Source organism: Notolabrus celidotus, chromosome 14 (assembly GCF_009762535.1).
Source record: "Notolabrus celidotus isolate fNotCel1 chromosome 14, fNotCel1.pri, whole genome shotgun sequence".
Taxonomy (NCBI): Eukaryota; Metazoa; Chordata; class Actinopteri; order Labriformes; family Labridae; genus Notolabrus; species Notolabrus celidotus.
The window spans coordinates 4,281,764-4,308,113 of record NC_048285.1 but is presented as its reverse complement, the minus strand read 5'-3'; the positions used below and the strand labels follow the sequence as shown (position 1 = coordinate 4,308,113).

The following is a 26,350-nucleotide window of genomic DNA, read 5'->3' as shown; positions in this document are numbered from 1 at the left end:
GTGTTATTTCGCAGAGTAAGAGCTGTTTTCTACAGTTTATATTATGCCCAGTGGAAGAGTATGAACTCCTGACATCTGTTTAAGTCTTATTTATTACCTGAAGGAAAGAAACTAACGCTAAAAAGGTTGATTTTTAAGTTTTGTAAGGAAGCCCTAAAAGGAAATTTTTCTCAGTTTTCACGACAACTAGTTAATTTTGTCATTATCTCGAGAAAACAAAGCTTATTGATAATGGGATCATTTATCTTGTTTTATCCAGAGAAAAAAGCTCATTTTTGTGTTTTTTTATCTTCAACCCGTAAGATAAATGTCTTATAACAAAATGGTTTTTTTTTATTATTAATGAGGCTCAATTTTGTAAATAATGGCTACGTTCACATCAGACTTTTAATTCCTCTTTAAATCAGAATTAAAATTAAATCATCTTTAAAAAGATTAAAAATGACCATGTAAACACCTAATTCCGAATGAAAATGATCATTCCGAATGAAAATGATCATTCCGAATTAAACTTAAATCCGAAGTAAGTTCATTCCGCTTTAAATTAAATCTGGTCATTCTGCGCATGCTCGTTCTCTTGTCCTGTCGCGATGACGCACATATTCCGCGCTGGTGGGCACATATTCCAGGCAAGCGGCAACCTCCGGTCTAAAAATTTGAGTCCAATGCGGAAGTGTTAGAAGCTGCAGTTCATCGAGGATCCGCTTGAAGCTGGCTCCGGAAGTACCGGAAGTCACATACACATGAATGGGGAAAAGACGATCTTTGCAGCATTAATAAACATGTTTACAGTCTGGTACAAAAGATGAGTGTAGTCTGAATAGCTAATTTCTCGATGTCCTCTCACTGTGAGGGGGGTGAATTTTTTTCTAATTCGGTAATTTAGAAGATATTGAGATTACTAGTCTTCCAATGAGAGGCACAGCTGCCTGCAGGAACACTGCAGCTGTTGGCTAGGAGGCTCAAAGCCCGCCTCTTTACGTCACACTGGCTCGACAGAAGCAATATGGCTGCCGCAGCCGATTGGTTTCAAAACAGCTCTTCAGAAACAGATGGGTGACGTCATGGATCCTACGTCCATATTTTTTACAGTCTATGATTCCAGGCTGAGGTAGAGCAGCTGTTGCACTAACCGGCTTTGATTCGCCACAGTCCGGTCTTCCGCCTCCCTTCTCCGGTCCTCTATCTCTCTTCTTCTTCTCAGCTGACGAAAGTGAAGCAGTACGTTTGTGTCGAGCTGCTTATTTAAAACTATAATCAAAATCAAAGCGAAAATTGCACTTGTTGTGTGGTCTTCCATGTTGTAACCGAAAATAAAAGAAGCAGGAACTTGAGTCTGTTTTCTTCCGTTAAAGGTAAATACGTCACGCTCGCCCCTGTCCAATCAGAACCCTTCCCCTCAACCCTCAGAACTTAAGCGGAATTGAATAAAGATGGTTAAACGTGTTTTCTATGTAAACCTCAATTCGGAATTACTATTTCCATGTAAACACGAATTATTAATTCGGAATTGAAAAACATCATGTAGCTGTGGCCAATGTTTGTGAAAAAAAAAGAATTAAAGAAACTGAAAACAGGCCTTTCCTATTACTTGAAGTTACTTGGTTATCATATGTATCCATGTGCTCCTTTTATGATAGTATGGAAACCCTAAAAGGACATGTTTATCACATTTTATTTTCTTAGTTTTCTTGTCTTATTTTTCTCGTTAATTCGGGAAGATCCGACCAGAAAACTGAGAAAATAGAACGTATTCAATCATGTCCTTTTAGGGCTTCCTTCAACAAGCACATTTCTTGAGATAATGAGCAAAATAAGTCGAGATATCCAGAAACAACTGGAAACCGAGAAAATAAAATGTTTTCTAGTATGGAAGCCCTAAAGGGACATGATTACATTTCTCATTATCTCAAGAAAACAGAGAAAATAAAATGTATTTAATCATGTCCTTTAAAGGCTTCCGTAGTTTTGACATTGGCGTGAAAAACGAGAAGTAGAAAAACTCAACATTAGAATGTTGTCTATGTATCACAGTGACCAATAATTAGTGAAAATAGCCTCCTTATCCTTAAAATTGCCTCCATCATCCTCAATATCCACCATCCATCAATCTTGTGATTGTTTATCAGTTGTCAAAAAATTCTTGTATGATGATGTTTATCATCATGATCTCATCATGAGTTAACCTGTGATTCAAAATATATTTAAAATAAAATTATATCAGAAGTCGGTTGAATTACGTAAGCCCTTAAAGGACATGGTTAAAATAATTGTATTATCTCAGTTTTCTGGTCTTATTTTTCCAAAAATAACGAGAAAGTTAAAAGCAGAAAACTGAGTAAATAAAATGTATTCAATCATGTCCTTTTAGGGCTTCTGTACTAAACATAAAAGAGTTAACCAAGTAACTTCAAGTAATAGGAAAGGCCTGCTTTCAGTGCTCTTTATTCGAATTTATTTTTTCTTCACAAACATTGTTCAGAAAATTTTGCCCGAGTATAGAAAAAATACATTTTGTTACAAGACATTTATCTGACAGGTTGAAGATCAAAAACACACAAATTAGTTTTGTTTTCTGGATGAAACAAGATACATTATCCCATTATAACAACAAAAACAAGACGAGATCTCGAGAAAACAAAGAAATTGAAATGTATTTAATCATGTCCTTTTACGGCTTCCGTTTTGATCATCATTTATATAGTAAAATGAAATAATGAAATCAGGCAGTTGCAAATACATCATTAAAGAAGGGTCGGGGTTGCTGTGGATAAAAAAACAAGAATAAAACATGCAATTCATAAATTAAGTTTGTTCAAGGGTGAGAATTTGACAATAAAATACATACGAGCGATCGCTGAAACAATGAAAACAGTAATGGTTATTAAAGCAAAAACAATGACAATCCTCTGTGACCACACCTCAAACTCAGGATCTTAGCCGCCCCTCCCTGCCTCTAATAACGGACTCCATGAATCGGCGCTCTTATCTTTTGAACCAGAGATATCTTGGGGTGGAGGTCCTGGAGGAGGAGGAGGGGTAGTGTAATCCAGTAAAAAAGACTACTGTTCAGTATCTTGAGTCTACATGACCTCAGCTCAGCTCCTCACTAAGGAGACACAGCAGGCAGACAGAGGACACAATAGCCAGCACAGTGCACGCGCTCAGTGCAGACTCTCAGGATTATGGAGGAAGGACCTTACAAGTACATCAGGGTGAGGCGAGCAGAGAGAACGCCTCAGCACGTTTATAAAGCAGTTATAGAGGAGGTTATTTCTGTTCTTCAAACCTTCAAGTGTTTTAATACAACGTTAAATCGTCTGGTTTCTCTTTTCCTCGCAGGACGGGAATGGAAAAGTCAGTCGGGTCATCCGGATCGGGACCCGTCAGAGCCAGGTACAGAGCTGCTTTACTTCAAATCATGATCCTGAATATTACTCTGCTTTAAAGAAGTGACTGTCTTCATCTTTAATGTGACGGATTAGAGTTCAGCTTGAATAAATGTGAGCGTGAGAGCCTCAGTGTGTGGATTAAACATGAGTCAGAGCTGAAACGGTTAATTGATTGAAAGATGCTCCTCCATGCTGCTTCAGATTCAGCAGAGTGAGACGTCTGAGGCTCCTCCAACAGAGGAAACAAAGCTCTGACTCTGTGTTTCAGTCTGATTTGAAGCTCTCTGACTCTGTGCTGTTTCATTCATTCTCTAAACCATCAACACGATCCAGCTAAAGTCCAGCTCTTCTGTTTCCTTCTGTTCCAGCTGGCTCGCATCCAGACCGACAGCGTGGCCGCCATGCTGAAAGAGCTGTACAGTGACCTCCACCTGGAGATAGGTGAGAGTCCCAGCAGCCTTTGTTCTCTGATCAGCTGTTTCCCTGGAGTTTAAAACTGTTTATGAATTATTTTAACGCCTGTGAGATAAAGTTTAAGATGTGTTCAGGCTCCTCCTGGTGTTAGGATTTATTTTAAAGGAAGAACAATGTTCATGTAGAAACCACATCAGAGGTCTGAACGGTCTCCACACTCACCTCTGTCTCTCTTTCAGTCGGCATGACAACAACCGGAGACAAAATCCTGGACACGGCGTTATCGAAGGTGAGCACCGCCATCTTTAAAAACACACGTGAAACCTGGAGCAACTTTCAAAGAGACGCTTTCTAACAAAACCTCCTCAGCTCTAAAGCTCACGTTCTTCAGAGTCCTCATGCTCACCATCGTTCACGGATCAGTGTTTGAGTTCAGCTCAGTGTTTGTTTGTTTGTTTGTTTCAGATTGGAGAGAAGAGTCTGTTCACCAAAGAGCTGGAGACCGCTCTGGAGAGGAACGAGTGAGTGTAAACATGTGTGTGTGACAGCACACAGCTTCAGCACACTGTGAGCCTTTAAACCTGAACCACAGTCTCCACTCAGACTTCAGCAGGCCGCACGAAACAAACCACACGTTAGAGGAGGAGTCAGAGGAAGCACACGCTTACTTCTTTCTGCTCCTCGTGTTGGACTCCTCCTCTGATCCAGATCCTCAGTCACACTTCTCCTTAGATCCTGAACCTCTCCGCCCGGCGTGAAGAGCTGAGTGAAATTTAAACAGCCGTCTCAACCTTTGTGCTCGTGTGTCCTTCAGGGTCGACCTGGTCGTTCACTCTCTCAAAGACCTTCCCACCACTCTGCCTCCAGGATTCACCATCGGGGCCGTGCTGAAGTGAGTCTCACACGTGAAGCGTTCACTCTGAGTCCAACCTTTCATCCCTTTGTTCTTCTTTCTGGTCGTGTCTGTAGTTTTCATGGAGAAGCTTTTAGTGGTCGTTCTTTGAGCAGCTGTAACCACTCAGTGTTGTTTGCTTCCTGCTGCTGTAGGAGAGAAAACCCCCATGATGCAGTGGTGCTTCACCCCAAACACAAAGGGAAGAGTCTGGAGACTCTGCCAGAGAACAGGTTCAGTCAAACAGACCCTTCAGCCCGTGTGTTTGTCCTCCTCTCATGTCCTCACTGTGGATAACATCTCTTCATTCTGTGTTTGTGCAGCGTGATCGGCACCAGCTCGCTGCGCCGCGCCGCTCAGCTGAAGAAGAGATTCTCTCACCTGGACTTCAAAGATATCGTATCCTTTCAGAGACTCTCAGTGTCGGTCAGAGCCGATGAAAGCAGGAAGTGATCCAGATCTGACTGCAGGACAAACTGTTCATTTCCAGGTTCAAGAAGCTTCAGAGGAGAGCGCTCCCTCTGAGTGAAGATCTGTCTCTGTGTTGTTTTCCTGAGCGTTTGTTTCTCAGCGCGGGAACCTGAACACACGTCTGAAGAAGCTGGACGAGAAGGACGACTTCGCCGCCATCATCCTGGCTGCTGCCGGCCTCAAGAGGATGGGCTGGGAGAGCCGGATCAGCCAGGTACAAAGAGTTGTTGATGATCTGAAGTGGTCCCTGTGAAGTCTGAGGGTGACATTTCTCATCTGACGGTCTGATCTTCTCCTCTGCTAGATCCTGACGCCTGAAGACTGCATGTACGCTGTGGGACAGGTACGGACCGGGGGCTGGAGTAAACCTGACTGACACATCGCAGTGAGCTCCAACCCAGAGTTCAACCATGTGTGTGTGTGTTGTTTTAATCTGTGTGTGTGTGTGTTGTCAGGGAGCTCTTGCGGTGGAGGTCCGGGCCAGAGATGCTGACATCCTGGAGATGGTGTCCGTCCTCCACGACCCTGACACAGTGCTGCGCTGCATCACAGAGAGAGCCTTCCTAAGGAAACTGGTACACAAACATACACACACACACACACACACACACACACACACACACACACACACACACACACACACACACACACACACACACACACACACACACTCACACACGCACACACACACTGACTCACACAGTGTGTGAGCGTGCAGCTGACTGTGTGTTGAATCAAACTGTGTCTGTAGGAGGGCGGCTGCAGCGTTCCGGTGGCTGTTCACACTCAGGTGAAGGACTCTCAGGTGAGAACGCTCCACAAACACCAGACTCTGTGAAGTCAACGTTTCCCCGTCAAAATAAAACACCTCCATGAATTGAACAACATAACAGACGCAGTAAAGTCCTGAATGTACTCGCTGCCTGAGCTCAGAGTGTGTGATTCTCCTCAGCTCTACCTGACGGGGGCCGTGTACAGTCTGGACGGATCAGACAGTCTGAAGGAGACCATGCAGACGAGCATCGCTGCTGGTGAGAAGGTAACAGCTGAGAGCTCAGAGTGGAGACGGGATGGAGCGTGTTGAAGGTGTTCACGCTTGTAAACTTAAACTGGATGGTGTGTGTGACAGAGTCCGGAGGGGGTGGACGAGAGGCTCGATCGAGTGGGAGTCACGGCCACGAAGATCTCGGGTGAAGCCCAGGACCGGGCTGAGCGGCTGGGGGTCGACCTGGCCGACTTACTGCTGAGCAAAGGAGCCAAGGAGATCCTGACGGTGGCCAGGCAGCTCAACGACGCCAGATAATCCTGACTCTGTGAGGAGGGGGGCGGATCTGGGAGGAGGGGCGGGGCTTCCACAGCCTCGTGTGGAGTCCATGTTTGAATTTATTTTATGTTTCATGTTTGAAGTTCAGAGAGAGAGAAACGCTGACTCCTTGGTGAGATCAATGATCGAGGATTTCAGGCCCTGCTTGGACCAAAGTTGAGCTCAGTGAGTTTCTGCTGAATCGTCTTACAAGGGACTTCCACCAGATCCGTGTCCAGTCCGTCTCCAATCTGCTGCAGTCCAGCTCCGTGATGCATCACGGAGCTGGACTGCCGGACATCTGGAGTCATGTGACCGAGGTTTTTACGGCGGCAATCCCTGAATCAAGGATTCTCCTCCTCCTCTCCTCATCCATGTTGTCTTTCTGGTCCTCTGAAAACCTCTGACCTGTTGACTCCAGGCCTGGCTCCACTCAAAATGACATTTTGTTGTTTTATTTAAGTTAAAAATGATCTACAATTAACACAGTGTTTTATTCTGAAATTTAACGGGATGTTTTGATTTTGTTTTGGTGCCTGACTTCCTGTCCCGCTCCTTCTGCTTCTGTGCTGAATTGATGCCTCGTGCTCCGGCATCCGGCATGTTTAGAAGTCTTGCGTATCTGATCTGTTGAGTTCCGACCTGCCGGATCAGAGATGCGGCCGGAATGCAACGGTGCGGATCCTGTGGGGGTTAACAGATTGACTACAAAAGGAACCTATCAGATCCGGTGCCGTGACGGATCAGAGACGGATCTGGTGGAATTTGGCCTTAAGTCTGTCGCTCTCCTGGTTCTGGTTCCTCTTCTTCAACTCAGAACCTCAGAGAACGTTCTCCTGAGCCTCACTGGGATCATCAGAGAGAAACACCACGCTGCCTTCAAACATGCTCACGGCTGTTAAAGCATCATCACTGACAGATATCCTCACTGTTTCATCTCTTTGTTGTTTTTATATCAGCTCAGTATTTACAGAGGACGCTGTTAAAACTCTGCGTCCTGAAATATGTTCCTCCTTTCTCCGGACTCACTCAACACCTGTTTCCTCTGACGTCCCGCTGAGGCTGGGAGATTAATAATCCAACTACATGAACATAACAGTTTGTAAAGGATCAAGATAAGTGCTCATATCAAATTATAAAACAGAGAGTCATTAATCATAAACGACTTCTACCTCCTCACCTGCAGTACCCCCCACCAGGGGGCCTCAGTTGAGTCGATGTCAGAGATGTGAAGTTCTGCTGAAGAACCGCTGCTTTCTACAAACAATCCAACCAGAGCTGAATTAATCAGAACTATAACAGATATTTATTAATAACACGATGAATCAGAGTTATCATGAGATACAGTTCAGTCTCGTGTCTGATCTCATCGCCTGTATCCTCTAACAGGAGATCTGGACCTCATACTGGGTTACTTCTCTTCGGTATTAGACTTTTCTGATTCACAGAGGTCTCATATACTGTTCATAAAAAGTGGGCGGAGCCAAACGGACATTTGTAACCCTGTGTGTCACTTTGATCATCACCATCATGTTTTTATTTTGACCTTTTAGAGCAGAAGGTTGAGCAGGAGAGGAGCTAAACTATCAGCTGACACAAGCACTACAGTGATCATCAAAGTCCATCTGAAACACGCGGTAACTTTAATTCATCAGACGCTCTTAAAATGCTCTCCCTGCTTTAAAGTCTGTTATTCTAAATCATCTGTTTACATCTTGTGTTGTTAAAGAAGAGTTTAAACGAGAGATGTGAACGTGTTAGAGAAATGTTCACTGAGGTGAAAACCCGAGTAAGAAGTTTGGACTTCTGTTTTTTTAAACACTGACGTCGCCCCCTGCTGGCTGAAAGAAAGAACAACACATCCTCTTATTAAATACAGTCAGGGTTTCTAAATGATGAGCTAAGCTATCATAATCTTAATAAATTAAAGATGTTGAATTCATAGTTCATCGGCACATATCTAACTTTATATCAGTTCTAAAAGCAGAAATAATAAAGATGAAAGTTTCTATGTGCTGTAACAAAGACATGCTGTACTCTACGTCTGAAACCTGAAGTGTTTCTAAAAGATCCTCAAACATGTCGCCTTCAATGTTTCATAAATGTGTCCTCTCAGTAAACCAGGTGTCGGCCTTGAAGAGATGAAAACCTGTGTTTTTATCTTCATTCTGCTTCACTGTACGCTCCCTGTGATCACATGTTGTATTTCTGCTCTGTCTGAATCATTTAAACCTCTCACACTAGAGGTTAGATAACGTCGGCCATGTTTGTTTTAAAGCTTTAATGTTTGTTTGAATGGACACAAAATGTGACTTTGTTTTGTTTCTTTGTGAGAACATGAAGAAGAAATTAAACCACTGATGTAAAAAAGAGATTATCAATAAACCTGAAGAGTTATGTCCAGTGTTTGTGTCTGATTTCATCCCTCAGGTCTTCAGAGGAACACTTGTTGGGGATTATTTACTCATCAGACTTGAATCTATCTTGTCAGAGGTAGGACTGATAATAAAATCAGCTACAGCTTGTATTCTGTAGAGGAGGTTCAGCTGCTTGATACTTCAATGACAGTTGTTAAATTAGACAGTGAGGACATAGACGGTAAATGTTATTCTTTTGTGAGCAGACACATACCCGGCCACCCTGCAGTTACAGGAGCTCTTTAAACTGTTCAGGGAGCACAGAGCCAACAACAAAAGGCATGATGGTGAACACTTCTTTGTCGTTTCTATTTTTGATGCTGCTTATTGTCAAAAACTAGTCCTTATTTAAGTTTAAATATGAAAACAACAAATGCATTAATATATCAATAAAAAAATTGGTTTATCTCTTGATACCATTATTTTAACATCATTATCTTCTGATATTTATCTGATCTTATTGGATTTATTTTCTTTCATTCTTATGTTAGTCTGTATTATTTTATCTATTGCTGTTTTATTTCATTTTATTATTTTTCTGGTATTTATCTGATATCATTTTATTTATTTTGTTTTTTAAATATTTTTTATTAACATCTTTTACTTTATTATTTTACCTATTGCTGTATAAATAAAGATGAGTTGAGTTTTAATGCTAAGTAATCATTTTCAAGCCCTCCAATAACAATGAATGAGTTGTTTGGCATTTAAATATAGGATTTTTCAATGATTTTGCAGAAATATGGCTACTTAGTTAACATACATTCAAGCTCCTGTATATACTCACAAATCTGCAAGAGCAGAAACCTTTATGTAGTCCTATAACACACATCCACACATATGAAAACAGTATGCTACAGTAAATGGATTCATCATTCACACAGCTCATAGCACATCGTGTTAATGGTCAAAAGGTCACGCATGATATCTCCTGATTTGATCTATCCTCCTCTCTCTGTGCTCACAAGTGTTATGGGTCTAAGTATAAACCCAGTCCTCTTTATAAACGCAGTTCCTCCTCTCTACTCTCGCGCTGGTTTAGCTCAGTGGTTACTTCGAACATCAATCCTCCTGTAGGATTCGCTGCTCTCCATCCCACCCAGGGATCGAACCACGGGCGCTGTCCAGCGTTTTCCCTATCTCCCATCCCCGAGTCCTTTAAGAGTCAAACCTCTTAGATGTATATGCTGCCAATCTGTTACAGACTGCATGACAGAAAGTCTTCATTTCAGTGCGCATGTTAACAGGACAGTTATTTAATGAATGTCATCTCTTGCACAGAGTCGTGTTGGCAGCAGGTAAATTGAAGGAGTGTGTCTGTCTCTGCGCTCACACAGCTGCAACAGCTGCCTTAGTAACCTGTATAACACACATTCTCTCTCCTTCTGTCCCTCTGTGTGTTCACAAGTGTTTCTGGGTCTGAATGTAAACCCAGTCCTCTTTATAAACCCAGTCCTGTTTATAAACCCAGTCCTCTTTATAAACTCAGTTTCTCCTCTCTGCTCTCGCGCTGGTTTAGCTCAGTGGTTACTTCGATCATCAACTCTCTCAGAGTTCGCTGTTCTCCATCCCACCAAGGGATCGAACCACGGGCGCTGTCCAGCGTGAACCCTCTTATCATCTCCAAACGGTGCGACCTTTAACTTGAATTAATATCTTATTTAAAAGTGCAGTTATTTCATGAATGGCATTACTAGCACATATCTTTATTTGAGCATCTGATGAACTTATGTTGAAAAACGTATCTTTTGTCATGTTGGCATCATATGAGATAAAGACATCAGGTTTCTCCCTCTTCTGTCTCTGTCCTTTTGCTCAAACAGCTGCAACAGCAGCAACCTGTATAACACACATTCTCTCTGCTTCTGTCCCTCTGTGTGCTCACAAGTGTTTCTGGGTCTGAATGTAAACCCAGTCCTCTTTAGAAACGCAGTCCTCTTTAGAAACCCAGTTTCTCCTCGGTGCTCTCGCGCTGGTTTAGCTCAGTGGTTACTTCGAACATCAATCCTCCTGCAGGATTCGCTGCTCTCCATCCCACCCAGGGATCGAACCACGGGCGCTGTCCAGCGTTTTCCCTCTCTCTCATCCTCGAGTCCTTTATGAGTCTTACTTGTTAGATGTATATGCTGACACTCTGAACATCTTACATACTGCACGACACAACAGCTTTATTTGAACATGTTAACAGGACAGTTATTTAATGAATGGCATCGCTTGCACAGAGTCGTGTTAGCAGCAGGTAAGTTAAAGGTGTGTATCTGTGCTCATACAGCTGCAAGAGCAGCCTCAGAACCTGTGTAACACATATTCTCTCTCTTTTTCTGTCCCTCTGTGTGGTCACAAGTGATTCTGGGTCTGAATGTAAACCCAGTCCTCTTTATAAACCGAGTTCCTCCTCCCTGCTCTCGCGTTGGTTTAGCTCAGTGGTTACTTCGAACAACATTCCTCTTTGCAGGATACGCTGCTCTCCATCCCACCCAGGGATCGAACCACGGGCGCTGTCCAGCGTTTTCACTTCTTTATTATCCCAAGCTGTGCCACGATACCTCCTATTATATCCCCTTTAAAAGTGCAGAATCACTGTTACCACTGATCCAAACTGATCTGGATCAGTTACGGTTCCGTAGACTGGTTCCTCCTCAGCAACATCACTAAGAGACGCACAGCTGCAGAGCTGCAGGGCAGACAGCAGCAGACTTCATAAACTCTGTTTCTGATCAGCACAGCTGCATTGGTTTAGCTCAGCGGTTACTCTGAAAATTGGCACCTCATGGAGGGATTAATGCGCTCCAACCCGTCTAGGGATCGAACCACGGGCACTGTCCAGTGTTTTCCTCTCTGATCCTGAACTGAGTCTTAAAATCTCCACAGAGGAGAAGTCTCTGAACAGAACAACGCGAGATTTGAAGTCTGTCATGAGCAGGTGTGTTAGTTATGAGAAGAAGAGTAACCTGTCTCTACACGATGAGGCATGGGCGATTGTGCCACACAGATCCTAAACTCTGATTGGCTGTTTGTCCTGTCAAAGGCTGGACTCATAAAAAACATCTATGTGTGCTGTGCTTCAGTCTGCTGCTGTAACTGCCTGAGCATTTCACAGAGCACATGTCCTTTAGTTTGAACCTCTGTCAGAACTATTAAAGAGTTTTATATGCAGCCACTCTGTTGTGCATCTCAGACTGACTGCATGACACCTGCAGGACAGCTTCATCTCAGCGCTCTTGTGAAGGTCCGTCTGTGCATAAGTCCATCCTGTATGCTGGACATGTAGATAAAAGAAGACAGACAAATAGTGATAAACTGAGCTTTTCAAAGTAAAAGCCTGCTCTTTTTTTTCCCCTTTTCTGGAGTTAACAGGACAGTTATTTAATAAATGGTATCACTTGCACAGATCTTTATTTGAGCATCTGATGAACAAAAACTTGTAATCAGTAATGTTGGCAGCAGGTAAGTTAAAGGTGTGTTTCTGCTTTTGCTCACACAGCTGCAAGAGCAGCCTCAGAAACCTGTATAACACACATTCTCTCTCTTTCTGTTCTTCTGTGTGCTCACAATTGTTCCTGGTTCTGAAAGTAAACCAAGTCCTGTTTATAAACCCAGTCCTCTTTATAAACCCAGTCCTGTTTATAATCCCAGTCCTCTTTATAAACCCAGTCCTGTTTATAAACCCAGTCCTCTTTATAAACTCAGTTTCTCCTCTCTGCTCTCGCGCTGGTTTAGCTCAGTGGTTACTTCGATCATCAACTCTTTCAGAGTTCGCTGTTCTCTATCCCACCAAGGGATCGAACCACGGGCGCTGTCCAGCGTGAACCCTCTTTTCATCTCCAAACGGTGTGACCTTTAACTTGAATTAATATCTTATTTAAAAGTGCAGTTATTTCATGAATGGCATTACTCGCACATATCTTTATTTGAGCATCTGATGAACTTATGTTGAAAAACGTATCTTTTGTCATGTTGGCATCATATGAGATAAAGACATCAGGTTTCTCCCTCTTCTGTCTCTGTCCTTTTGCTCAAACAGATGCAACAGCAGCAACCTGTATAACACACATTCTCTCTCCTTCTGTCCCTCTGTGTGCTCACAAGTGTTTCTGGGTCTGAATGTAAACCCAGTCCTCTTTAGAAACCCAGTCCTCTTTATAAACGCAGTTCCTCCTCTCTGCTCTTGCGCTGGTTTAGCTCGGTGGTTACTTCGAACATCAATCCTCCTGCAGGATACGCTGCTCTCCATCCCACCCAGGGATCGAACCACGGGCGCTGTCCAGCGTTTTCTCTCTCACTCATCCCCGAGTCCTTTAAGAGTCAAACTCCTTAGATCTATATGCTGCCAGTCTGCTGAGCATCTTGCAGACTGCATGACGCAACAGCTTCAGTTTAACATGTTAACAGGACAGTTATTTAATGAATGTCATCTCTTGCACAGAGTCGTGTTGGCAGCAGGTAAATTGAAGGAGTGTGTCTGTCTCTGCGCTCACACAGCTGCAACAGCTGCCTTAGTAACCTGTATAACACACATTCTCTCTGCTTCTGTCCCTCTGTGTGTTCACAAGTGTTTCTGGGTCTGAATGTTAACCCAGTCCTCTTTAGAAACCCAGTCTTCTTTATAAACCCAGTTCCTCCTCTCTGCTCTCGCGCTGGTTTAGCTCAGTGGTTACTTCGAACATCAATCCTCCTGCAGGATTCGCTGCTCTCCATCCCACCCAGGGATCGAACCACGGGCGCTGTCCAGCGTTTTCCCTCTCACTTATCCCCGAGTCCTTTAAGAGTCTAACTCCTTAGATGTATATGCTGCCAGTCTGCTGAGCATCTTGCAGACTGCATGACGCAACAGCTTCAGTTTAACATGTTAACAGGACAGTTATTTATTACATGCATCACTTGAACAGATCTTTATTTGAGCCTCTGATGAATTTGTGAAAAACTTGTCAAAAGTCATGTTTGCAGCGGGTAAGTTAAAGGACATCAGGTATCTCCCTCTTGTGCCTCACATCCCCTCATATGAAAAAATGATTCTACAATAAATTGGTTCATAATTCCTGTAGCTTATAGCACATCATTTTACTGATCAAAATACATTAAGTTTATGCATGATTCTCCCGATTTGATCTCTCCACCTCTTCCTCTCTCTCTCTGTCTGTCCCTCTGTGCGCTCACAAGTGCTTCTGGGTTTGAATGTAAACCAAGTCCAGTTTATAAACCCAGTTCTCTTTGTGAATCAAGTCCTCTTTAGAAACCCAGTCCTCTTTATAACCCCAGTTCCTCCTCCCTGCTCTTGCGCTGGTTTAGCTCAGTGGTTACTTCGAACAATAATCCTCCTGTAGGATTCTGCTCTCCATCCCACCCAGGGATCGAACCACGGGCGCTGTCCAGCGTTTTCCCTCTCACTCATCCTCGAGTCCTTTATAAGTCTTACTTGTTAGATGTATATGCTGCCACTCTGAACACCTTACATGCTGCACGAAACAACAGCTTCATTTGAACATGTTAACAGGACAGTTATTTAATGAATGGCATCACTTGCACAGTCATGTTGGCAGCAGGTAAGTTAAAGGTGTGTATCCGTGCTAATACAGCTGCAAGAGCAGCATCAGAACCTGTAAAACACTATAACACATACTCTCTCTCTTCTTTCTGTCCTTCTGTGAGCTCACAGGTGATTCTGGGTCTGAATGTAAACCCAGTCCTCTTTATAAACCCAGTTTCTCCGCTTCAATATCACGCTGGTTTAGCTCAGTGGTTACTTCGATCAACAACTCACCTAGAGTTCGCTGCTCCCTATCCCGCCCAGGGATCGAACCACGGGCGCTGTCCAGCGCTTTCCTTCTTTTATATATTTTAACCACAAACTGTGACGCGATACCTTAAACTTTTATTATATATTGTTTAAAAGTGCAGAAACATGTTAAAGCAAGTTTGATTGTTCCCTGCGGCCTGATCAAATTGATCTTGGTTAGAGTTCCGGTTCTGTGGACTCGTTTCTCCTCAGCAGTAAAGTAAGATAACACTTCTGGTAAGCTTTTCAAAGTAAAACCCAAATCATAAAAAAGTCCTTTTGAGAGACACCTCTTGTTTTTACACACAATGCCCTTATTATCATTTTAATTATTATTATGAAGTGTCGTCAGGGACAGTTATTTGGTGCATGGAATCATTTGCATTGCTCTTTATTGGAGTGAAAGAATCACCTGTTTTTAATGTAAACAAGGTCGTTTTCTATAATAACACACATCCCAGGCCTCTCATGATTTCCTGTAGAGAAAAGATCCTGATGACTTCAACAAAGCTGAAGATATATTAATGATGGATAGCTTATGGGCCACCCCAGTCAACCGTCTGTGCACGCCTCTGTTCTGTTGTTATGCACAGACCCACACATTTTCATCTAAAGATTTTGTTTTGTTCATAAAAATAACCATGTTATCCTCCTTTAAGTTTAACAAATGTGTATTATGCAGGTATGAATTCCTATCTTTAGTGGTAAGAAATACAAAATACATCTAGCTCTTCATTTTCTGTGTAACAAAAGGTGTTTTAAAAAATTGGCTTCTGTATTTAGCATAGACTGTAAAAAATATGGACGTAGTATCCGTGACGTCACCCATCTGTTTCTGAACGCTGTTTTGAAGCCAATCTGCACAAGCAGCCATATTGCTTCTGTCGAGCCAGTGTGACGTAAAGAGGTGGGCTTTGAGCCTCCTAGCCAACAGCTGCAGTGTTCCTGCAGGCAGCTGTGTCTCTCATTGGAAGACTAGTAATCTCAATAACTTCGAAATTGCCGAATTAGAAAAAAAATTCATCCCCCTCACAGTGAGAGGACATCGAGAAATTAGCTATTCAGACTACACTCATCTTTTGTACCAGGCTGTAAACATGTTTATTAATGCTGCAAAGATCGTCTTTTCCCCATTCATGTGTATGTGACTTCCAGTACTTCCGGAGCCAGCCTCAAGCGGATCCTCTATGAACTGCAGCTTTTAACACTTTCGCATTGACTCATATTTTTAGACCGCAGGTTGCCGCTTGGTATTTAGGCTAAAGTATGTTTTATTTTGAAAAGCCTCAGCGGAAGTGCTTATTTGACGCTGTGAGATTTGAGCTCCTCTCCGCTGAGTGTTTTCCTCTCCTCCTGCTCAGTTTGAGAAGATATAAAGAGACTTCAGGACCCTGAGGTGTAACGATGATCTGCATACTCCTTGTGGCTGGACACGGGACCGTGTTAGAGACTCAGATCAAGGTGAGAGGCTTTAAACCTGCAGCGGAGAGGAGGAGGACCAGAGGCTGATCAAAGTTCATGTTTGTTGTGGAGTGCAGTCAGGCACCAATCTGCCTTTAAGATGTGTCAGTTTTCTACTTTAACCTCATTTAGCTGAAGTGTTTAACTGTTAGACCTCAAACAGGGACAGATGAACCATCGCGAGAGTCTTCTGAAGAATTCGGCAAACACTCAAACAGCTGTTTTTAAAGAAAGACATATTAATAATCAGCTGTTTATGGACCCTCTTAAAGCTCCTCTGAGTGACTTCCGGTTTAACCCGACCCGTTTTTTAAGCTTTAAAAATAAAACCTTTTCAGAAGTGTCATTCTTTAATGTTTGCTTTTCTAACTCATATAGAATCAAAAATATTAATCTTGTCTTGTTTCCTGTCCTTGTTCTGAATTTATAAATATTATGGCGCATTAAACAGATCAGACTTCTAATTTGACTCACTGCACCGCTACTTCCTTCTCTGTTTGGATGTTATGGGTGATATAATATAGATTATATCGTACAGTATGATATGGTATCACATTAAATCACATTCTAAGTTATCCTGCAATTCCCACCCTCAGTATAAATTGTACATAATTGTTGACATCTGCAGCAAAGAACCAGTTTGTTGTTGCATGCTCCGTCTTTGCTGCTGTGTGCTCAGGTGAAGGAATAAACAGGAAGTGATGCCAACAGGTGAATAAAGAGGCCGGAGTCTGCTGTGGGTCTGGTGAGACTGGAAGAGGAGGTAGAGGTCTGGTTAACTCACTGACTGTCACGGGCAGTGTCTCCCTCTACCATAGACTGTAAATAAAAATGGACAGCATTGCTCCGCCTCTTCCCGTTGTACAGTTCTGAAGCCAAAAAATCCCGCTCCTGGGCGCCGCCATTGTGCAGCCAGAGCCTGTGAAGCCACTGTAATAAGCTCCACCCTACAGCGTAGCATCACAAGACGCTGTGTGTCCTTTGAAGTTTCCCTCTAAGGCGGCTGTGAATCAAAGGAAACCCGGAAGTAAAACCCTGTTTTTTAAACTCTAATAACTAACGAAAAAGAAACTATTCAGAAAAAAGAGGCCTTGGACACGAAACAGTCAAATACTAACTACATATCACCACAGCATACGGATGTGAAAAACAGTACGACGTGTATTTATTTTTTAAAGTTTGACTGCTCCCCCATTCAAATGAATGGAGGAGATGGATTTTTTGACCTATACTGCAGCCAGCCACCAGGGGACAGTCACACTGCTGAAAGCCTCACCACCAGGGCCGTGTCCGGCACGCTTGCTCTCTACCTACAGCTAGGGATGCACCGATCGTACTTTTTAGGTCCCAATACCGATATCAATACCTGGGCTTTGATATCTGCCGATACTGATACTAGCCGATCCGATCCTGGTATTGATTTAACAATCTCTATTCCTTAATGTGAGGATAGAAACATGTTTTGGCAACTTCAGGCTTTTCTGACTTGATGGTTAACTGTACCTGGGTATCCAAGTGCTAAACCAGAGGCTGGAATCCCTTAATTTCAAGGATCCGGAACAATTAAATCCAATAACCTGGCTGTTTTTTCACACTTTGAATCCATTAATAGAAGGTTTCTTCCTTCTTTACAGTCGGCTACAGCTGACATAAACTTCTTCGTGTGTAGAAGAAGAAGAACTCATAGAACTGAGACGAATAGATCTGCCATATGGATCGGCACTATATATCGGCCCCTTGTCACCGATATCCGATCTAGCTTTTTGAGTCCGATCTAGCCGATAAACGATACCAGGACCAGATCGGTGCATCCCTACCTACAGCCATGACACATTTAATAAATCTGCTTGCTTTGACAGTTCAGGGTACTATAAAGCTCTTTATCTATATATTAATCCTGTTTGTTTAATCTCGTCACACTCAGAATGATGACACAGGATTATACAGCCACCTGGCCGGGGTACCAAAGGCTTTACTTCCTGGCATTGGAGGAAAGAAGATCCTGGACTTTTGGTGGGAGACTGTCAACATGTGAGTAAAACTTAGTTTATCTTCAGGTCAGAGATGCAGATATGACCCTCTGCTGTGTTTCATCCTCTCTGGCTCTAAAACGTCCCCTCACTAAGTCAGCTTCCTGTTTCTCCTCCAGGCGGCAGCTGTTCACAGAGGTGTATCTGGTCACAAACGCAGACAAGTGAGTTCTCACTGTCACAGGTCTCAGTCAATGGTGGCCCCAGTGGTCTTGTAACAGTCTCCCTTTCTGTGACACTGAACAGGTATAAGTACTTTGAGCGCTGGGCCACAGCGAACGACTTCCCCGTGGAGAACGTGGTGAATGATGGCAGCACTACTTTGGAGGACCGACTCGGGGCCGTGGCCGACCTGCAGCTGGCCATACGCAGCCGAAGGCTTCAGGACGACATTATGGTGGTAAGTGCAGTTACACGACTCCTCCTTTCAAAGTGCAGTTAACACTTAACTCTGTCTGAAAACAGCTGCTGAGGAAGTTAATCATTGTTTTTATATGTTTTAGAAAACAACTTTAAACATTTAATGTGAAACACTTCACTGTGTCTTCAACCTGCAAGTTGCACTTTAAGATGAACAGAGTCGACTGTTTGTATTTTCACGTTGTTGTATTCAGTGAGGTTCTTTTCCGTGTGTGTATCAGATCGCAGGAGACATGCTGTGTGCAGACCAGAACTTCGACATTGCTCAGGTGATCCGGTTCTTCAGATCTCAGGTGAGATTTACGAGTCTGAGTTAGCAGGCTAAGATGATAACCAGCTTCATGATACTTGATGTCTCTGGGAAGTTAGACTTTCTTGAGCCAGCTTACTCAGAGAAACAAGAACTCACCTCGCAGTACTCCAGACTGCTCAATGAAAACAGTGACTTAGCTTGCAGAACGCTTGCTGGTCTGGTGGATTTGTCTGAGTTAAAGCTCAAGTGTGGTGTTTTCAAAGGTTAAAACAGATCCAACACAGTGTGAGTTCAGCAAACAGTAACACACAGGTTGAAGTGAACAGACACGCTCATGTTCAGAGAGCTAAAACGGCTGCTTTTAGTAATGGAGTCCGGTGTATTCAAGGCTGAAGATGAAACAGCATTAAATGTAAATGCGCTGAATCGCCCTTTAAGTCACTTCACAGCAAAATACAAGAAATGCTCGTTGCACACAGAAGATAAATGCTTACACACACTCGTGTTGTTTTCAGCCTGGAGAGCTGATCATTTACTACGAGCTGGAGGAGAGTGAGAAAAGCAGCTCCAGAGGCATCGTGGAGGTCTGCCCTGAGACCCACAGGTAAGTGAAGCAGCTAATCCTCTAACTCACAGAGCAGCTGTGACACTTTTGTACACTTTGCTCTGTTGTTTGTAATCTTGAGTCTCCTTCTGGGTCAGGATTACCCGCTTCGTGGAGAAACCTCAGGATGGGCTGACGGCGTCCCGGCTGGCCAGCGTGGTGTTTTACTGCATCAGGAGCAACACACTGTCCTACCTGTCTGACTTCCTCAACCTGCAGCCTCGAGCCAGGGACAGGACCTTCGGACAGCTCTGGGTTTGTCAGTGCTTCATGAATATGTGTGTTAGACGCAGTTAAAGCTTCTCACAGTGGTTCACTTTCAACCCTTTGTGTTTATTCTTCTTATGTTGTGATTGCTGAGCTGTGATGACTAAGCTCTACACCTGTTTACTCTCATATCATTAGTGTTTATTAAATAGATAACCGCTCACCTTTATGACTCTTGTCTCTGCAGGAGTGGCTCATTAATGAGAAACAGCTGGACGTGTTCGGGATGAAGCTTCCCACCGGCTTCCAGCTCATCGGACAAGTGGTTTGTGTCCTAAACTTCCTTTAAAAACTTTGATTTACAAATAGAGAGAGGAGGACTGAACACTGGCACAATAAATCCTACACTTAGTTTGCTTATTTTACATCAAAATGAATACAGATCATTCATAACATACCTTTAAAAGAGACTACATTGATTTATCTCTGCAGTCCTGACATTACCGGACTCATCATGTGAAGTAAAATAAGATAAGAATGGACATAAAGAACGTCAGGTATCGTTCCATCTCCTCTTTATAACTTGGCGCCCAAATCACCTGAAACATGATCACCTCAAACTCTCTGTTATCACGTTGATCTCTGATGAGTCCAGCTCCTTTAGTGTGAAATTGATCCTCTGAGATTTTGGTGTTAGGGAGCTTTAATATGGTGATATGCAGATGTTGCTGATCATTTCATCCGTCATCCGTATGTGACATCATTTTACTTTAACTCAGGAAATCACACACCAAAGTTTGCACTAAACTCCCCTAGTTATTGGTCCTATTTTTTATCTGAATTACCAGGTTGAGGGATTCTTTTTTCAGATTAATCTGACATAAACAGAGCCTAACAAAAAAAAGGGTTGTGTCAAGATTTGTACTCTGGGTTTACAAATCAGCGTGCACAGGTTATAATCCATTCCCCCAGATTTATAAATCAATTACAAAACCCTTCCAAAAGTTGCAAGCTAGAGAGCTGTGGTTATAATATATATGTTTTTAGCTGACACCAGAGGAGCTCTGTAGAAATAGGGATAATTATGAACGTATGAATGCAGACTCTGCTCCATCATATGAGAGGAAACTTAAAAGTAGAGTTTCACACCACAAAGTCATCAGGAAAAAGTTTATTGCAGCTTTAAATCAAGTGTGAAGTAGGTTAATTTCCTCCTCTGGTTTTATACAGTCAGATGTCTCTTAGTCACCGTTGGAGTCGCCCCCTGCTGGCTAGAGAAGTCAGCAGTACATCCACAGAGTGGATCTGGATTTAAGGACTCCTTGGTCATCTTTGATTTCGTTCACTCTGATAACACTCCTCTCCTCCACATAACCAGGGTCTGTCAGACTACACAAAGTGGCTCACCCACTACTCCACCAAGCAGCAGGACAACCCCGCCAAACCGATCACATGCCGATCATACGCTCGGTAAGAAACCGCAGACTGACCTCTCCCTCCTTCATAACTCAGAATAAAAACTCTGACTGTGAGTGGAGTCTGAGCTCTGATTTCCCAACGTGTGATGACTCACAGGGTGGGACTGATGGGAAATCCCTCCGATGGCTTCAACGGGAAAACCATCGCCATGTCCATCTCCAACTTTTGGGCTGAGGTCACTCTGGTGGAGAGCCAGACTCTGGTAACACACTGATGAGATGAAGCAACTTAAGCCCTGAATTTACGGTAAAGAGTCATGTGACTGTTTCTCTGACTCTGCAGGTTCTGGTCCCTCATCCTCTCAACGACCCCACAGAGTTTGGAAGCTTGCAGGATCTGTTCTGCATCAGCAGGAAGGAAGGGTGTGTACCACTAACTGTGTGTAAAGAGGGACGATGTCTCCAGCTCCTTCTGTTTTACAAAAGTGAAGCAAAGAATAACCTGAGACAGAGCGGACATGTTGCTCATTTAGAGAAAGAAGCTGTGATATCTATGAGGGCTCTTGAGGGTCTTTAAAAACAATTAAAGGTCATAAAATGTCTGAAAAACAAACACTGGGACAAATATCAGCATGCTAACTAACTTCACAGACAGAAATCATAACTGAAAAACATTTCTTTGGCATGTATTTGGATTTTAAAGTTTGACTCAAGTCCTATCTGTTTACATGGAGGAGGCTGGCTATATGACCTATACCACATTCAGTCAGCAGGGGGAGCTCCAACTGTTCTGGCTTCACTTTTTGGAGGTGTCATGAGGTCCATCTTTTTATACATACTATTAATTAAAGTTCTTTTCATGATCCAATGCAGGTACCTGGGAGGTCTACGTCTGCTGCAGGCCACCTGCAAGAAGTTCTACCAGTTCTGCTCCAAACAAGGGTGAGAGAAGAAACTGGTCAAATAGTCAAAATATGAAAGTTCAGAGTCAGCTTGAGTAGATTTTTTGGTCTCATGTAGACAAAACTTTTCATTACATTAATTATATATCGACAAAAAATGTAACTCATAATGCTACAGATAGAAAATGTGTGTCTGTTCGCAGTATTGCTCTGACGAAGCAGAACTTCACGCTGAAGTACGACACCAACATCCCTCGTCAAGTGGTGAGGATCCTCTCAAACACTCTTCCCTCATAAATATTAAAATCACACCGTCAGACGCTTTAATGATGACGTATTCTGTCTCTGTTTTCATGCAGGGCCTCGCTGGAAGCAGGTACAAGCTTTAGGATTTCTTGTCTGTATAACTACATTTGTATTTGTTCTGTCAGCAGAAAATTATAGTGTTTACAACCATCTTTTCTCCACAGCGCCATCGTCTCAGCCACCCTGAAGTGTCTGATGAAGTTCTACAACATCACGGACAATGTGAGAGCTGAAGATGTTTGTCTGTTTTCTGTTTTTTAAACCTCAAACTCCAGTCAGTCGTAGAAACTTTATCATTATAAAATAACAGACAGCACTCCAGAGTCAGTGAAGTGCAATCAAGCTGGAATCTCCTGTGTTTAAGTGCACAAACTGCAGTTACTCAAGTGTCCACTTGAGGCTGGCACCAAAAAACAAGGAAAGCTCATCAGGTCCTATATAAAAAAAACATTTATAGGAGAGTTAAACATGTTTACATTCTTGTTCAAGATATCATGGGGTGGGTTAATTTATAACTTCTCTGTTTTGATAAATTGAAGCTACTAATAATTTGCATGATTGGGGGCGTGGTTTATTTGACTGACAGGAGGATGCTTGTAGCTGTTTGCCTGGAGGCTTTTAGATCCTTCTATTTAAACCAACTACAGTAAATGAAGGTAAGAATTCAGACTAACCTGCCCCGTCTGATCCTGTTCATGTTTTTAAATTTCCTCCAGGATCTCCCAAAGCCGATCCGAGCTAACTTCATCCTGAACGTGGAGACGGATGAGCTTTTCATCACTGCTGGCCTGCAGGACAGAGTCGTTCAGGTAACAGAGTCGAGGACCAGAGTCTGCACCACCTGACACTTCTCATTGATTGAACAGCCTCTGTAACTGGACCTGTCTGTCCCTCTGTCTGCAGGTCTATGAAGGATTAGTCTACATGGATTTCAGCAAGAAACTGATGGAGGAGCAGGGATACGGTATCTTAGTCTCGGTGTCTCTTAGTCTTCTGAGCAGATGATGACAGAAACCAGTCTGTTAAAGCGTCTGTTTGTCTTTCAGGAGACTATGTTTTAATGGACATGAGCGAGCTCCCGGCCTTCTGGTTGGCTTACCTGAGCGACCCCAGCGACTCCGGACGCATCCACAGCAACATCAGACAGCGCTGGCTCAACGGTACGTCTTCACTTCAAACATTACACTGGATCTCATGTGATTCCTCAGGTCGACTGGAATGTCTCCAGAAACCTGAGAGGTCCTGATCTGATGTTTGCAGAATGATGAAGATGAGTCTTAGTTTTGTTAGGCTTGTTATTGAGATCCTTCCTTGTGAGGAACTCTCAGTTTGTCTTGATTTTGGCACCCTCTTGTGGACAAAGCAGCACTTTGAATCCCTCCAGATTTTGTCCTGTTCATGTTTAAGTAGTTTTAATAAAGAACCTCTCATCCTGTTGTCTTTTAACGGTTAAATGTTTGGTATTAAATTCATTCTGTTTGATTGAAGTTTGAAAACTCCTCACAGGAGCTTTAATTAATATTATATTGGTGGTTTGTTGATCTTCACTGATGTTTCTCCGTCTCTCCACAGGAGAGCCTCTGGTGGTTGAAGCAATGAAGACTTTTGCTGATCTCACAGATCAAGCCAGGTCAGTTAAGGTTCTAAAAAACAACAGCTAGTCCAAAATTAATGCAAAATATAGCAGTGGATGAAATAAACTAGAGCTAATGAGATGTAATGTTTTTAGTTAATTAGTGTGTGACCTCTTGGTTTCTAGGTCCACTTCTATCATGAGGTCTGTGGTTAAAGAGCCCTGTGCAGGGTTTATTATCTGCATTTTTCTGATGAAATCATTCAGAGTTTCGTCTTTGTGGTGATTAAGAAGTCGTAAAACGTTGAGGAATAACTTAGACAATGACTGAAAATGTCGTCCCCTCAGGACGGCTCTACGGGACAAAGACTGGAGCCGCCTGGCACAGCTGATGGATCAGAACTTTGAGCTGAGGAGGTAAACATTTCATTTTTATATGAGGCACTTATAAACTAGTTACTGCCACAGCTGAAGCACTGACATGTCTCACAGGTCCGTGTACAGTGATGACTGTCTGGGTCCTGGGAACCTGAAGATGGCTCAGCTGGCGAGGCAGGTAGGTGCTAAAAGTGTCCACGACCTGCTAACAGCAGAGCAGGTTTTATTTACTCTCTCCAGTCTCCATCTGTCGGTGAATCATAAGTCCTTATGTTGATATTAAGACACCAGCGAGGGAAGCATGAGTACAGGTTAAGATGCTTGGAGTGAACCCTGTGTGTGTTCCTCTGTTTTGCTTCTTGAAGTTTGGCTCAGCGGTGAAGTTACCGGGCAGCGGAGGAGCCGTGGTGGGTCTGTGTCTGGATAATGACAGATTGGTAAGACGGCACAAGATGTTTTAATACCTCAAGACCTGCATCAACATCAACATCAGCATCTTTTTACTCAATTCAAACAATCTATTCTGTGAAAGTCAGTGCTTATCAATCCTTTTGAGTCACAACCTCCAAGAGTAACATCAGATGTAGCCAAAATGATCTCCAGACCTTCATCGGTTAAGAGGCACCGGTCTAGGTAATAGAAATGATCAGGGGCGTGTATCATGAAGCATCAAGTATGGGAGTATTTAAAGGACTTAAAAAGAAGGTTTTTATTTAAAGTCTTGATTTAAAATACTGAAAGAAATGTTAGTAAACTCCTCTTTGCTCTTGGATTTTCATGAATACTTATGTTTGCATTATTTTGATGTCAAAATGTGTCTTATAAAAGTAATTTTGAGTTTTTTAAATTCTAAAGATGTGCTTAATGCCCTGCTGTCTGATGCAGTCTGTGTTTTGTCCACTAGGTGGAGATGAGGCAAGCTTTCCAGGAGGCAGGTTGTGTGTTCTGTGTCATCACGCCGTACATCCCATCTGCCAGCACGGTCAGCGGCCAACACTGACTTCACATCTCTGCAGGACCCGGTCAGGCTACTCGAGGACACGAGGACGATCCACAAAGACTCTCAGGGTCATCACAGAAGTTAAAACTACAGAGGACCTCAAAGTGAAGAGTGATGTGAAATCATGAAGGAGGCATAAAAACTATCAGGTTTGCTGCAGGAATGAAAGTTAAAACATGATTTAGCCAAATAATGTGAAGTCTAAAACACAAGGGTCTATACATTTCAGTGATCTGCTGCAGATTATAAAAGATTAAGGACATTTTAGTCCTGTGAATACGTATCAAGATTTTATAATTTATCATTTATAACAATCTTAAAACATTTTTAACAAGTAATTGTGTAGTTTATATAGATGTTAACCTTCCTGTGTTGTATAATGAGTCCACACAATTCAATTGTTTGTTCAAGATTCAGGACGTTTATAATCTTGTGAGGTGTAACGTACCAAAACTGTGCAATTTACATTTCATAATAATACAAAATTACATTTTTAACAATTATTGTATAATTTATATATACTAATTGTTTTGTATGATTCATGTATTTTTTTATTTAAACACACATTTTAAATCTTTTTAGAAACTTTTGTAGAAATAATTTAATAAAAAAACATATAAGAAAACCTTTTTTGTTATAATGACAGTATTGACTGAATATTTATGTTGCATGATAGCATTTATATTAACCTTACTCTGAAACATTTCCATTCTGTGTTATTTAGAGCAGATATACATTATTTGTTAGATAAGTAATGTTACTTGAATTGTGAACTATATTTTGTTGAATATTCCCAGATTGAGCTTAATGTTTGATCATGCTACAGCTAGCGCTCACATAAAAAACAAACAAGATGATAGTGTGTGAGAACCTGGGTTACATACTCTATATCAGGGGTTCCCAAACTTTTCAGCCCGCGACCCCCAAAATAAAGGTGCCAAAGTCTTGTGACCCCCACTGTCCCTCAAAGTGATTTAATGAGGCTTCATTTAGCTGGTCTACAGAACATTAACCTACCTATATGAGCATGTGTCTGTGTTTCCTGTGCTGTTATGAATTAACCTGCGGCTACTGATGCTTTTGATAATTAACTGTTCACTAACCCTAAACTTAGGAGTCATCTGGAAACACAG

The 26,350-nt window shown here is 42.5% G+C and overlaps 2 protein-coding genes across 2 annotated transcripts; both read left to right on the top strand.

Moving 5' to 3' along the window:
* Positions 1-3,072: 3,072 nt before the first annotated feature.
* On the top strand, positions 3,073-6,869 carry LOC117825404 (porphobilinogen deaminase-like). The gene is given in 16 exon segments (XM_034701238.1): positions 3,073-3,174; positions 3,177-3,215; positions 3,343-3,396; positions 3,761-3,833; positions 4,046-4,095; positions 4,272-4,327; positions 4,621-4,698; positions 4,854-4,931; positions 5,022-5,097; positions 5,270-5,383; positions 5,474-5,512; positions 5,625-5,744; positions 5,921-5,974; positions 6,122-6,208; positions 6,299-6,482; positions 6,577-6,869. Coding segments are annotated over 15 exon segments (1,179 nt in total). The 5' UTR covers positions 3,073-3,087; the 3' UTR covers positions 6,473-6,482; positions 6,577-6,869.
* A 9,062-nt stretch (positions 6,870-15,931) lies between these two features.
* On the top strand, positions 15,932-25,798 carry gkup (glucuronokinase with putative uridyl pyrophosphorylase). The gene is made up of 23 exons (XM_034701234.1): positions 15,932-16,126; positions 18,051-18,157; positions 18,276-18,320; positions 18,403-18,556; positions 18,798-18,869; positions 19,345-19,433; positions 19,532-19,688; positions 19,888-19,965; positions 21,019-21,110; positions 21,216-21,321; positions 21,402-21,481; positions 21,932-22,000; positions 22,164-22,224; positions 22,320-22,336; positions 22,431-22,488; positions 22,983-23,075; positions 23,170-23,230; positions 23,313-23,426; positions 23,839-23,896; positions 24,188-24,256; positions 24,332-24,395; positions 24,583-24,654; positions 25,122-25,798. Exons 1-23 carry the CDS (start codon positions 16,070-16,072, stop codon positions 25,215-25,217), a joined length of 1,869 nt encoding a protein of 622 aa, XP_034557125.1. The 5' UTR covers positions 15,932-16,069; the 3' UTR covers positions 25,218-25,798.
* The last annotated feature ends 552 nt before the right edge of the window (positions 25,799-26,350 follow it).